We start from the raw sequence: 15,235 nt of genomic DNA on the forward strand, positions 1-15,235 counted from the left end.
ATAACACATGCAATCTCTGTCAAAGCAAAGTATATTACATCCTTAATGCTATTATAATTGTGTTATTATTACAAAGGCTTCTTCTTCTTCCCACACTCAATGGAAATGCATGTCAGGGTACTGTGTGTAAAGGTATTTCAGTCGTATCCTCAATGCGGAATGTCATAATTTGATTTCACTTGTATTCTTGACCGGATAATAATTGAAATGCAAGTGTGGTAGACTTTTTTTTTTACTGGAGACCAAATCTTAGAAGATTTTTAGGAATGGAATGACAAATGCTGAGTCATGATCATTCAAGCATTCAAACCATTGGTGCTGCTTGGTCAGAAAATACAGACTCGTCACATGTCGTTTCCGTCTCAAATCATTTCTTGGGATATTTTTCATACATGGCTTGGTTTTAGGGGAATCTGAATCATAAACTTAAATGGAGGAGGAAGGAGAGCAATGAAGGGTCAGGGTCCCTTCTATTAAACCCATCAGGTTTCTCTTGTTCTCTTAGATTTGCCTTTTTATGTCAATATTTCCTCTCATATTAATGGTTCTTGTAACTTAATGGAACAGTACAGAATAGGTAAGAAACAAAAATCGTGAAGATCACAGATTTAAATAAAACTAACATGGTCTAATGATGATGATAGTAGAAAACACCCCTTGAAATGTTTCTGTCTGAAATGGCATTCGATGCGAAATAAATAATCTAATTTTGCATTTGGAGTTCATCGCTCAGTGAGCGTTTTATTCATTTTTGTTTTTGCATCGATGTCATGCAAAAAGTGTAATCTTATTTTCACTATTTTCTTGTGGCCCAGATGGCTGATCGATCTCAAACTTCTACAGGTTTGTCAGTTTATGTATATGGTGGAAAGTTCTTACACTGCCAGCAACTGTTTTGTTAGCAAAACCAACTCTTTTCCTTTGATATTTATTTGAATACAGTCAACTTATTTTGTTCCTATGTGCAGTTGTATGTTGTTGGAGTTATTTTAAGCAAAATATCTGGACTAAGTTATTGACCTATAAAGATACCCTGAGTGACCATACTTGCTAAAGGTCAACAGAGTAATCCCGTTGCATGGTACACCACTAAAGGGTCCTAAATGGTCCTAAAGGGTGTCTACTATTTTTACAGTAACTCAAACTATTACGACCATCAGTGATGTTTATACAGATTAAACCAGAAGTCCCATTTAATTAAATTTCCATGGAGTTCTTTTCAACTTAAAAGACATTGTGAGAAACGGCTCCCTCTGAAGTAACGTAGTTTTCGAGAAAGACGTGTTTGCAGTGGACACTAATGGTAATTACTCAAAATAATTATTAGCTTAAAACCTTACTTGGTAAGGAGTAATGGGGAGAGGTTGATAGTATAAAACATTGTGAGAAACGGCTTCCTCTGAAGTAACGTAGTTTTCGAGAAGGAAGTAATTTTCCATGAATATGATTTTGATAACTCAAATTTAGAACTTGAGGTCTCAAAATCAAGCATCTGAAAGCACACAACTTCCTGTGACAAGGTGTTTTTTTTTTCTTTCATTATTATCTCGCAACTTCGACGACCAGTTGAGCTCAAATTTTCACAGGTTTGTTATTTTATGCATATGTTGATATACACTAAGTGAGAAGACTGGTTTTTGACAATTACCAATAGTGTCCAGTCTTTAAGTAAATGTACTTCCCTAGTCATTTGTGATTACTGCTTATGTGTATTACCAGTGTGTTACTCAACAGAACATCTTTCCCATTATTGTAAATGGGAAAGTAAATATTACACTATATTTTGGACTTGTGGAAACAAAAAAATAGTTTAAGATCTCAATGCCTGATGCCTAATTTTGTTTAAATCAAAAACTCAGTGAAATTTCATTTTGTTTCTTTCTTAAATATCACGTACCTTTCAACATATTAAAATAAAAATAAAATTAAAGCTGGACTGATGTAGGCCCTACTCATTTCTGTCTATTGGATGTGTTCACCAATTCACATCAGATGACACGTCCATGCAAAACATTTCTTATTAGAATTTCGGTTGACGTATATTAACGCCTGGAACAACTTTGGAGCGTCTTTTTTCGGTTGTGATCAACTGGCTGGCTGACGTGTATATACAAGCCCCGGGACAATCCATTGTGGAGGTCGGTGCACAGGCATTCACTACGCTTCGTTTCTCAAAGAAGGATAAAGAGCAGTGGAATTCATGATCGAACTCCCCCTTTCAGGATGTTATTGGGTAATCCATGATTCTGGACCTTCATCATTTTTTGTACCAACAAAGATAACGAGAGATTGACTGGCTTCCACAATTGATTTTATTTAATACAGCATAATGGCAGGCAAGTCTGCAATTTCAGCAAACCATGATGGCCGATTTTGGCCTGAGATTATGACCCAAGTTTACCTGTTCACTGCGCTGCAAGTCGTTCCATAATTTCTCAAAGGATAAACAAACAGAAACCTGTGCATTTTATGAGAACTTTTGGGGGTTTCATTGTCAAAACAAGATTTTATAAACAAACACTACCTTGCAAGTACCAAAAAGCTCTGAAGAAGAAGAAGAACATTAAGAGTCATTGTAAAGACTTTTGAATACCGATTCAACTCAAGAAGTTCCTGATATCTTGGGTTAGAGAGATCCCTTTTTAATTTTAGCCATTTGTTGAGTTTGTCAATGTCAGTTTAGATTTTTGGATGTTGGACCAATGTGTTTCATAGCACAGGCACTGGTCTAAACTCTACCCTACATCAGTTCCACTTCATGTTTAGCTTTGGTCCTTTTTCTCTGGTAAATCAGAGTTTTTAATGAGAGGTTGAGCAATGTGAATATTACACAGGTCTGGTGATGCTGGACTGTATGCAAAGTTAAAGGCGGTGGACACTATTGGTAATTAATCAAAATAATTATTATCATAAAACCTTTCTTGATTACGAGTAATGGGGAGAGGTTGATAGTATAAAACATTGTGATAAACAGCTCCCTCTGAAGTGGAGTAGTTTGCGAGAAAGAAGTAATTTTCCACGAATTTATTTGAGACCTCAAGTTTAGAATTTGAGGTCTCGAAATCAAGCATCTGAAAGCACACAACTTTGTGTGACAAGGGTGTTTTTTCTTTCATAGTTATCTCGCAACTCTGACGACCAATCGAGCTCAAATTTTCACAGGTTTGTTATTTTATGCATATGTTGAGATACACCAAGTGGGAAGACTGGTCTTTGACAATTACCAATAGTGTCCACTGCCTTTAAGCCCCTTTCACACGAGAGCATTTTAGCAAGGGTCCCTTGCTAAGATGCTAAACATTGCTACATTTTACAACCATGCTAAAATTAAGCAAGGGTCCCCAGTTAAATTGCTGTCATGTGAATAGCACTTTTAACCAATTCTACCAAGTCAACCATGTAGGCTTTGCCTCCATATGAGTCAACAGTGCAATGAAAGTACACATATGCAGATAGGAGCTGAAAGAAGATCAGCTCTGTACTGAATCACTGTATCCATGGATGAACCATAGCCGCAAGGCACTCTTCCAAATGTTGCTAATATCACTACACTCAATGCATGCTCAATTGGTTCTGTGTTGAAATAGATATGACTTTGTCTCAAGGCTAGCATGAGTGTGGTCCGGGCCTTTAGCCCTGCCAGGGTTGTCCCTTCCAGAAAGGAATTACAAGCAAAATGCCAAGCAGTTCAGGAAGGAATAAAAAAAAACCATTGCAGATATTTATTGCGCTTAATATATGTGGGACCTTGTACTGCACCTGGACTGGAGAATCAAACCCTGTTGAATGTGTCTTGTTGAAAGTAATCAGTTTGTTGTAATTACATAGCTGCGTAGACAGCTACTGTGATTCAGTTTCTTCTAGCATTATGGTTTCTACTGCGTGCTCAAACAGAATCGTAAGACAAGTTACTCAGTCATTGCTTACACTTTATGGGATACAGTGGTAGTAAAAGCTGAGTGATTGTAAAATAAAAGGAGGGTACAAGAGTAGATGTCACTTAGCTGTGAAAATTCCACTGAAACAGGTGCGGAAGTAGAAAACAGGATATAAAGTTATTGCCTATTTCGGTTGCCTTAAAGGCCATAGGTGAGACTATCTTCCTATTTCTCACAATAACCATTTCATTGTTGTACACCAAGAACAACTTATCGTTCTGTCCCCTGAACTTACTTTGTTTTTCTTTATTCAAATGTACTGAAACTTTGCAAGCATAAACAAACTTGTGTTTGCTATATTATACATACATGGCATTGTTTATGCACCCCACAATGGTAAATAAAAATGGTGTCAATTACAAAGCAAGGTACTTAATGTGGAAATGTTGCTAATAAGCTAAAGTTGTGAGCTAAGCCAATTCATGAGGTAGAGTCCCGATTTAGTGATTGCAGATGGTAGGTGGTAATCCATAAATACTTCAGTTTATTTCAAAGTGGTGGGGTTCATACACACCCTTGTTTGATAAAGAGATGGCAGGATTCTAAATGAGGTACAGCCGTACAATAGCTGTGGATGGTTAAAAGTAGACAGTTCATGTTTCCACAATTGTTGGACCCACTCCGTTGGTCTGGTGTGTTAAATACCCTGCATGTAATAGACACCAGACAACAAGACATGCAACTTAATTTACCAGACAAAAAGTAGTGACCCTTTCATGAAATCTCTTGTGTTTATTTATTCACAACCAAAAATGAACTTACAAGGCATATATATAACTGAAAGGTTGAATGAAACACAAACAAATAAAACAACCGTAACAGAAAAGGAGTTGTTTGTATCACTTGGAGTAGCTGTACTATCTATATGTAAAAGAGTGAAAATTTCACTGACTTGTCCGAGTGGTGGCATTTTCGCTATTTTGAGAGTGAAAGTCACTCGGTATCACTCTTTCTGAAATTGGAACGAACTTCTCTCTAAATAGACTTGATAGCATTTTACCACTCTTAATAGTTGTGCGCCATATGGCTCTTTACAAGAGTGGTATGGTGGACAAAATGAGTGGTTTATCACTCTTTTACATTAAGAGAGTACTTCGAAGCGTAGTGGATAAAACTTGTAGAGCCTAAAACAGAAGTTAAAAGAGACAAAGGTCATGTGTCTCAAAGTCAGATGATACCAAACCAAAATATGATCCTTTTATTTCAATATTGTTAATGATTGGAAACAGATATCGAGCTGTTTACTGTTTAATCTGCTTACTTTTATTAGTTGCCTACAGATTGTCCTGAATAAATATGTGTGAAATATCTCCATTTCAAAGAAAACTGTCTTCCCCCCCCCCACTTGCCCTTGTTTTGTGTTTTGATTTGGTAAATCCAAGCAACACATACACGTGCAGGAAATCCTTGACAAAGTTTAAACTAGTTAAGTTGTTTTCCCATAAACGTGGTATGAATAATAATGAAGTGTTTACAGCCTGCTGGTGTGGTGCGTTTATTGTAAACACGATGATTGAGAATGTCTTCTTTCGAAATAATGTAAATGTATCAAAACAAAAACATATCAAAACATAAAAGGAATGCTATTGGGAGGATGTAGTAGCCAGAAATCACCAATGACAAATACTGAAATACCTACAATAACATTGGAAGGAGCATACATCATACACACTTTAACAGTACATCAGCATGTCTGAGTATGTTTACCCAAACCATAAGTGCCTACTTGCCCTGAAAATTTAGACAAAGCAGTTGTTTTAGCACCTGGTACTACATGTAAGACGTTATGTCTGCTCTATCCACTGACTTTAAATATCAGGTACAGCTGACGGTAGTTATTTGAGGAAATACGGATAAAAGATGTCAGATTTTTGGCCCCAAACATTAAAAATAGATTTTTTTGAGTGAATGGTATTTCAAAGAGTGTCACCCGCTCTAACAAAATAAGTTTAACTTTTACTTTTAATGGTCAGGAACCATGACAAAAATTTAAAACGTTTCATATAAAACACATAAGAATTGGTCACGTGATATATTGTCGGGATCCTGACAGAAACTAATTTTGAGCACTTTATTTCACTGCTACTAATAATTGGCGGACTTTTTCGAGCAATGGCTCAAATGAAAGCTTGTAACTTTCTCGACCCCATCAAAATACCAAAATTTTGGGTCAAATCGTCCAAAAATCTGACATAGCATCTTTAAAGGGAAGGTACAAGTTTGGTAATTACTCAGAACAAATATTAACTTAAAAACTGACTTGGTAACGAGAATTGGAGAGCTGTTGATAGTATAAAACATTTTGACAAAACGGCTCCCTCTGAAGTAGCATAGATTTTGAGAAAGAGGTAATTTCTTACTAAAATAATAAAAGACTTCTAGCCAGAAGTCTTTTATTCCTATCTGAAAGCACACAACTTCGTGTGACAAGGGTGTTGTTTCTCTCATCATTTTCTCGCAACTTCGATGACCAATTTAGCTCACATTTTCACAGGCTTGTTATTTTATGCTTATGTTGGGATACACCAAGTGAGAAGACTGGTCTTTGACAATTACCAAACGTCTACCTTCCCTTTATTTAAAACAGATGATGGTATTAATCTCCTTCATAAAATACTGAGGTTGAAATGCTGTTGTTTATTTTAACCCTGAATTACACATCCAAAAAGCTTTTAAATTTCCTCACACTCTTCTTTGATTCAAAGAGAAATCATGAACATATAACAAATATTTAGCAAACATAGTTTTCCTGATAAATGAACTATCTAACAATACAGGTGTAAGGCAGGATTTTGTAAAGAGGGTCTCCCACTTTGCTGTAATTTAGAAACGAGGTGTCCAAAATGTTCATGACCAAAAACAGGATGTCCAAATTTACAACAGGGTGTCCGCCAAAAGGCACACAACAGACACCCCTACCCCCTCTGGCTACCATGTAACCACTATTGGCAAACCACTTCAATTGTTAAGCCTAATTCTGTTTTCTTGGAAATGGCAGCATGTTAGGTGTAACTAAGTTAGGTGGAATGGCTTGTCCAAAGTGTTTTGATATAGTTCCTATGTTTTGTTTAGTGAGGTTGTTGTCGCCCAAAATAAGTTGGGTTAATTACCAAACAATTATTACACAATTTTTATGTTGAGTTTGTGGGTGAGGAGTAACTTATTTCATTTGTAAGCAACTGAAGGAAAGCTCTCAGATCTCTTTAAAGCCATTGGACCCTTTCGGTAAACAGTTTTGTCCCAGGCCCACACTTCGTGTATCACAACTTCTATACAAAATAACAAACCTGTGAAAGTTTAGGCTCAATCGGTCATCGGAGTCGGGAGAAAATAACGGGAAAACCCACCCTTGTATCCGCATGTTTCGCCGGGTCATGACATGTGTTTAAAATAAATCTGTAATTCTCGATATCGAGCATTGATATTGTTTTACTGTTTTCTCAAAAAGTAAAGCATTTCATGGAATAATATTTCAAGAGAAGTCTTTCACCATTACCTTCTGTAAACCCTGTAAGTTATTTGTAAATCTGTGAACTTTTTTTGTTGTTTGTTTTTGTACCGAAATGGTCCAATGGATAAACAGATTTACACTAAGCTTACAGTCGGTGCGTGTAAATAAAAGTTTCTAAGTGTTTGGGCTAAATATAGTGAAGAGAAAATGCCTGCCAACTTGATCTGTATTGTCTAAAGTAGTAAAATAAACTTCAAGTGGGAAGTAACTGGCGCCTTTGAGAGTCACTGTAGAAATAGTCTGCAATCACATCTTGGGAAAAACAACTGAATATGTTTTATTTTTACTTTTTGACTTGGGAATGATATTTTTAGGGAGGGAAGTATTCCTACCCTCCTGATGAGGAATGGATCTCCTTGATCCATGCCATGGTGGAGAGAGGTGATCAAAATAATTTTGGAGTAGGACACTGAAGAAGAATTATTTTTAACACGAAAAACCGTTTGTTATAAAATGCATATGGTTAGAACCTCACAAAATGCCTCGAAATTTCCCAGTTTTCCATATATAACGTTGTGAGCTAACACGGCACGCCATTTTGTCAAGTAAAATTTTTATTCCACAAAATGGCCGACCTTGTTAGTTTGCAAAGCAAAAGGAAAAGCACACAGTTTCGAGGCATATTTATGTCGATCATTATCTTCTACTTTGAAAACATCTTTCTAACCATATGCATTTCATAAAAAACGGTTTCAAAAAAAATTCATATCATTGAGTAACTCCCCCGATCCAAGGCAACGTGTCCCTTTAAGATCTATTGATGAAGACAGCGCTGATGCACTTTAGTCTTCATCTTATGATATCATACGCTAATAATACGAATGAAAGTTACACGAATACTAATCAAGCAAACAATCTTTTCTATGGTTTATGTAATAATTCTGGACAGCATCCAGATCTATTGACTTTCATATGAAACATAATGGAAGTTTAGATAGCCTATGTAGTATAAAGTAGTAAACTAAGTAGCCTTTATGCATGATAAAATTATTGGAGGATAATAAGAAACCACAGGAACATCCTGTGAATTACATACACACAGCGTTTTTATAGCGCCCCACAAAGATCAAAATTTCCTTTGAATTACATACATTCGGCGTTCTTATAGCACCCCACAAAGATCGGAGCGCTTTACAAAAGTTGAATTTGTTTTTGAGATTTAATTTAATTTAATTTATTGAACTGTTCGAGAACGCATAACAATTTAACACAATTCCAGTAAAAAAAAAATTAATTATGAAAATTAATTAATCCAAACGAAAGCAATCAAATGCGTAATTGCATAAAAAAAAAACAGTAAAAAGTTACAGCGATCCATAAAAAGGTTACAGCAAATAACAAAAAATCCATGAAAAAGTTACAGCAAATAACAATCAGTAATAAAATTACAACAAACAAACAATGCACCTTGAAGCTCACTCATCTTCACCAAGCTGTTGTTGATATTCAAGTCATATCCTTACATTTCTTTTAGTGTAACCTACACCAGCTGTACCTTCTATGTAAAGCTTTAGAAAGTAAGTCAAGAATGTTTTAATGTAAGGCAGTGGACACTATTGGTAATTACTCAAAATAATTATTAGCGTAAAACCTTTCTTGGTGACGAGTAATGGGGAGAGGTTGATGGTATAAAACATTGTGAGAAATGGCTCCCTCTGAAGTGCCATAGTTTTCGAGAAAGAAGTAATTTTCCGCGAATTTGATTTCGAGACCTCAAGTTTAGAACTTGAGGTCTCGAAATCAACTATCTAAACGCACACATCTTCGTGTGACAAGGGTGTTTTTTCTTTCATTGTTATCTCGCAAGTTCGATGACCGATTGAGCTCAAATTTTTACAGGTTTGTTATTTTATGCATATGTTGAGATACACCAACTGTGAAGGCTAGTCTTTGACAATTACCAATAGTGTCTGCTGCCTTTAAGTGTAATTTACACCAGCTGTACCTCCTATGTAAAGCTTTAGAAAGTAAGCCAAGAATGTTTTAATTAAGATATGCAATGTTAATGAGATATACAGGAAGTGATTAGAAGAAGCAATCACTTAGACTAACCTATGGGCAAGGCTTTCTACACCTGTTCAGATATATTGCTGATTATAAACACACAAACCAAAAATACCATGTTCTTTTGTAACATAAGAATAGGAATGTCTTTGCTTGAAATGCCCGGCATGGCATGTTAATTTCTCCTATCTTTGATTCCACGTGGCTTTTGAGAAGTTAAACATTATCAGTATGTGACTTTAAAGCGCAGTGTAGCGTTCATTCGTTCGTTAGACGGTGTGTTTATGTTATCAATTAGACAGTCCAGCCAATCTTTGCAGATAAGATTCAAAGAAGACTAGAAGAGTGCTGGAAGTGATTTGTTAGTAGTGTGGCAACAGTACCAAAACTTACAATACTACTTACAGCATCAACTTGATACCTTATGACTTTTTCATCCATGGAAATATCAGCTACCTAAAGGGACACTTTGCCTTGGATCGGTCGAGTTGGTTCATGAAAGGTCTTTGAAAACCATTTGTTATAAAATGCATATAATGAACCACACAAAAGTGCCTCGAAGTTGCGCGTTTGGTTTTTTTTGACTCCAAAAAATGGCAGACTGTGTTGGTTCGCAAAATAAAAGCAAAACCACACAATTTTGAGGCATATTTGTGCGGATCATTGTTTTCTACTTTAAAACATCTTTGTAACCATCTGCATTTCACATTTCAAACGGTTTCAAACACTTTTCATACACCAACTCGCCCGATCCGAGGCAACATGTCCCCTTAAATGCTGTTACAAAACATCAGAATCGGGTGCAAAATTGTGTTCGCCTAGTATCTGTTTGTAGTTTATTTTGATTACATTTTTCAAATGAAAGCTGAAGGAGGTCAACAAACATGAATTTTAAAGAAATCAACGCTTTTCTAAATGTCACTTGTTATTTTATTCTTACTGTGTGTGCAAAGAGCCACACTGTGCAGATCTATGTAAGCAAACTGATGTGAGTTTGGGTTAATATGCATGATTTGTAATGGAAAGTCCTATAATCCTAGGGCTTTAAGGCCAGACTCAAAACCACAAAATATTCTGATAACTTGAGTAGGTCTGAATCAGTGCCATCAATAATACAACATCACCATCACAGACGTTTGTATTGTGACTGCAAACATCGGGTTAATGGACACATTTCAACATAGTTGAAATATTGATATTTTCCAACAGGTTTATAGATATTCATATCTTTGCCAGGTGTTATGTAGATTGGGGTACTTAACCACCACAAGGGACTTAACCTAAAGTTGTCATAGTTAGATGTTACCATCTGGTACATCTAAATCATATGATGGTGTAAATACAGACTCTAAGGGGCACTTAAACGAGCATCACCTGTACACCTTTAATTTACATCTTTTGGACAGCTTGGAAATACCGACTAGTTTGTTGCCCTGGAATTCAACTGATATTTTGTGGGGAAGTTAATAAGGGAATAAAAGGGTAGCGACGAGTTCTTAAACTGCCATTTAAAACCGTCGTGGTCGTGGCGTTCGGCGGGGGCCTTAATTGCAAGGTTTTAAACGGCAGTTTAAGAACGAGTCACTACTCTTTTATTCCCATTCATAAATGCCTTTTTGGTTAAAAGGCGTAACAAAGTAAGAAACTCTGTAAAACTTATCCGGTTTCCGATGTCCTTGAGCTCTGTACGTGTGTTGCATTTTTATGACTGAGACAGTTTTCGGATATGCATTCGTGCGCGTTGTTAGTCTTGGTGCAAGACGTTTCTCGTTTTGCTTTCACACACAGCGCGACCAACTCAAATGTCTTGAACTAAGACTAGCGCGACTAAGACTATCTGAAAACAACCGGCTATAAACAGCTCCAGCTGGTCTTTATCAACCGTTTAAACACCCCCACGTGACGCGCTTTCCACCATTAGGAATAGCGAAACTGTCTGAGGTATTTATGAATGGAATATCAACCATACCAACATGAAATACAGTATTATGTAAAGATCACAATGCTGCCAGTACAAATCAACATTTCATCTTATTATTATTAATATTATGTGAACATTTGTGGTCAAGAATGAATGTTAACTATCAACCTTCATTGTCTTTTGCTGTTTTGAAGCTCACAATATATATATATATATTTTCCTATGGGAGAAATACACTCTAAATCGTCTTATCCACATTTGTGTATATAAACAAAAATTTTCTTTTTAACATCTGTGAGTGACATAAATATAACTACAAGCTTCTTAATTTTTCTAACAGGAAAAAGCTATCCCACAAAAGGTTCTATAATTATAAGTTTAAAACTATGTGTTTAGTTTTTTTGACAGCATATCAAAAATTGTTGTGTATTTCCCAATACAGTCTACCTTTAGAAAAAGATGGAAGAACCATGTTGTTTTTGATAGGCATGATCTGGTTGGGTTCAATATTATTACTGGATCTTCTCACTAAGCAAACTCTGAGTTAGTCTCAAGTTTCTTTTGAAAATGAAAGATGAGAGCAGTCAATCTCACTTGGCTTCTCTGCAGACTTCATGCATGACTTGACATTGAGATGTGTCTAAGCACAAGTCAGTTCTTGACAGACAACTGCTTGGGCTGGGATACTACGACCATTCAGAGAGGTCTTCAAGCATGTGCTAAATTGTGATTTTTCTTTTGGTCTGTGATTATTGTCCTGCCTCGGACATTAATCAAATATGAGCTGGCTCGGGTAGCAGTCATGGTAGTCTTTATGTTTGCCGACTTTGGCATAACACCCCAGCCATGAATAGTACAATGGCCAGTCACACTCGATGCCTCTATCATCTGGAAATTAATTTACACCCTTGTTATGTTTCTCTTAATATAAAGGAGAAATAATAGCATGAGTGAGAATGGAGATTTCTTGCCCACCATGGTGGTGGGGGGAGTGGTAAATGATGTGTGACTAATTGCTGAGGTTCTTTGAGTTTTGTTGCACGTTCAGGTTTAGGGTTATATGATCATTATGTTATTTCTTATATTTTTTCCATGATTTCCCTCGCTTTTCATATTTTTTTTGAGAGTTATGATAACATCGTCCAATCAATGGAGGACACATCTATCAACTATTTTGTTTTCTCTTTTTTTCTTTTTTTTTTTTTTTTTTTTATATTATATTATAAAGCTACATGCATGCAGTCTTGTACCCAACATATTGTTTCTAATAGGGGCTTAAATAAGAGGAAGTTGAACATGTTATTATGATAACATCGTCCAATCAATGGAGGACACATCTATCAACTATTTTGTTTTTTTTTTTTTTTTTTTTTTTTTTTTTTTTTTTTTTATATTATAAAGATGCATGCAGTCTTGTACCCAACATAGTGTTTCTAATAGGGGCTTAAACAAGAGGAAGTTGAACATGTTATTTCAAGCTTGGGTACCCATGGGAATGGGATGTTCTTGGGTTGCATTGTGGAGATGTTGGTAGTTCTGAGGATTGGGTTCAATGTACTTTGTGTGCTTATAACAATCCATGCATTAGGCCTTAAGGCAGTTAATTTGATGAAAGAGACGGATGGCTAAGCTGAATTCATTGTCCGCATTGCAGGCTTGTAATTACACAGAAGCCACGGAGGTCATGACCTGTGTTGCCCTGGTCTTGGCCTTGGTGCCCCTTCAAAACTTTCTCTTAGACTTAAAGCCATTGGACCCTTTCAGTTCAGAAAAAAAAAATAAAAGTTCACAGATTTACAAATAACTTACAGGGTTTACAGAAGGCAATGGTGAAAGACTTCTCTTGAAATTATTATTCCATGAAATGCTTTACTTTTTGAGAAAACAGCAAAACAATATCAATTCTCGTTAACGAGAATTACGGATTTATTTTAAACACATGTCATGACACGGCGAAACGCGCGGAAACAAGGGTGGGTTTTTCCGTTGTTTTCTCCCGACTCCGATGACCTAAATTTTCATAGGTTTGTTATTTGATATAGAAGTTGTGGTACACAAAGTGTGGGCCTTGGACAACACTGTTTACCGAAAGGGTCCAATGGCTTTAAAGGGAAGGTACACGTTTGGTAATTGTCAGACCAGTCTTCTCACTGGGTGTATCCCATCATAACCATAAAATAACAAGCCTGTTAAACTTTGGGCTCATTGGTCATCGAAGTTGCGAGAAAATGATGAAAGAAAAACACCCTTGCTGGACGAATTTGTGTGCTTTCAGATAGGAATAAAAGACTTCTTGCTAGAAGTCTTTTATTATTTTAGTGAGAAATTACCTCTTTCTCAAATCACTTCAAAGGGAGTCGTTTCCCACAATGGTTTATACTATCAACAGCTCTCCAATGCTCGTTACCAAGTCAGTTTTTAAGTTAATATTTGTTATGAGTAGTTACCAAACGTGTACCTTCCTTTTAAAGATTTTCCAACGAAAATGGCATTTACAAAATGAAAATGGCATAGATGTAATTTCAGGCCTGGATTGAAAATCTGCCATAAGGTACATGTAGACCTACCTAGAGTGTGCACAAAATAAAATAATTAAAGACACTGGACACTATTGGTAATTGTCAAAGACCAGTCTTCTCACTTTGTGTATCTCAACATACGCATAATATAAAAAACCTGTAAACATTTGAGCTCAAATAAGGTTTAATGCTAATAATTATTTTGAGTAATTACCAATAGTGTCCACTGCCTTTAAATCTATTGAGTTGAGTTGGTTGGACAAGAATCTGGTGGTAGACCTATGTGTTTCCCTAATGCGTTTTAAAACACCATAAATCTCTACAGGTATAACCAATGTAGGAATAGCAACTATTTTTTTATTTAATTCTAAACAAAATGTTGTTTTCTTTGTTTTGCAGCTATAGCAGCAAGGAGAAGGGAAGATGTGCAACCGACGATCACTGAACACCCTGAGAATGTAGTAGTCCCTAAGAATGCTCCGGCCAGACTCAATTGTAGAGCAGAAGGCAAACCAGAACCTAGTATCTCAGTAAGTATGCCTTCCTTCCTCCATGGATCAAGTCATTTTCAAACTATGCTTTAAAGAGACATGTTGCCTTGGATCGGGCGAGTTGGTCTATGAAAAGCGTTTGAAACCGTTTGTTATCAAATGCATATGATTAGAAAGGTGTTTTTAAAGTAGAATAAAACGACCCACACATGCCCCGAAATTGCATGGTTTTCCTTATACGTTGTGAACTAAAAGGGCAAGCCATTTTGTGGAGTCAAGTTTTTGACTCCATAAAAAGGCTGACCATGTTAGTTTATGAGTAATGTTTGTGTGGATCATTAAACTCTACTTTTAAAACATCTTTCTAACCTACCTATTTCATAACAAATGGTTTCAACTGATTTAAATGGACCAACTCTAGCGATCCAAGGCAATGTGTCCCTTTAATAGATGTCAAATTTGCATCGGGAGTAAAGAAAATTTAACATCTATTAAATCGTTGCGGTACCCACTGCTAAAACATAAGGTTCAAACTGCCTTTATCTACCAGGCAATCTCAGTGGTCTAGTTTGTAAGACACTGCTCTAGAATTGCGAAGGTCAAGGGTTCGAATCCCATGTAATATGCCTGTAATTTTTGTTCACAGAACTCGGGAAACAGTGTGAAGTGCAAACACACAACAGCGTATCAAAAATAAACTATGCTTTGGTCATTATAGTGTACTGCACCATGTATGGATGTCATAACCTACTTTCTATTTTCCCGTGTATTATTTATTGTGCCCATATAATGAAACAACTGTTGAGTCCAAACATTAAGGGTAAGTTTATGTCTAGTAGTTGAAGGCAGTG

The 15,235-nt window shown here is 36.3% G+C and overlaps 1 protein-coding gene across 2 annotated transcripts in view; it reads left to right on the forward strand.

The window, feature by feature from the left end:
* Positions 1–15,235, forward strand: part of LOC139951334 (roundabout homolog 2-like) — a 286,406-nt gene that overhangs the window by 203,328 nt on the left and 67,843 nt on the right. For both annotated transcript variants that reach the window (XM_071950186.1, XM_071950187.1), the window contains one exon: positions 14,293–14,423. In XM_071950186.1, coding sequence (XP_071806287.1) covers positions 14,293–14,423 — 131 coding nt within the window. The remainder of the gene's footprint in view (positions 1–14,292; positions 14,424–15,235) is intronic.

This window comes from Asterias amurensis, chromosome 19, assembly GCF_032118995.1.
Source record: "Asterias amurensis chromosome 19, ASM3211899v1".
NCBI lineage: Eukaryota > Metazoa > Echinodermata > Asteroidea > Forcipulatida > Asteriidae > Asterias > Asterias amurensis.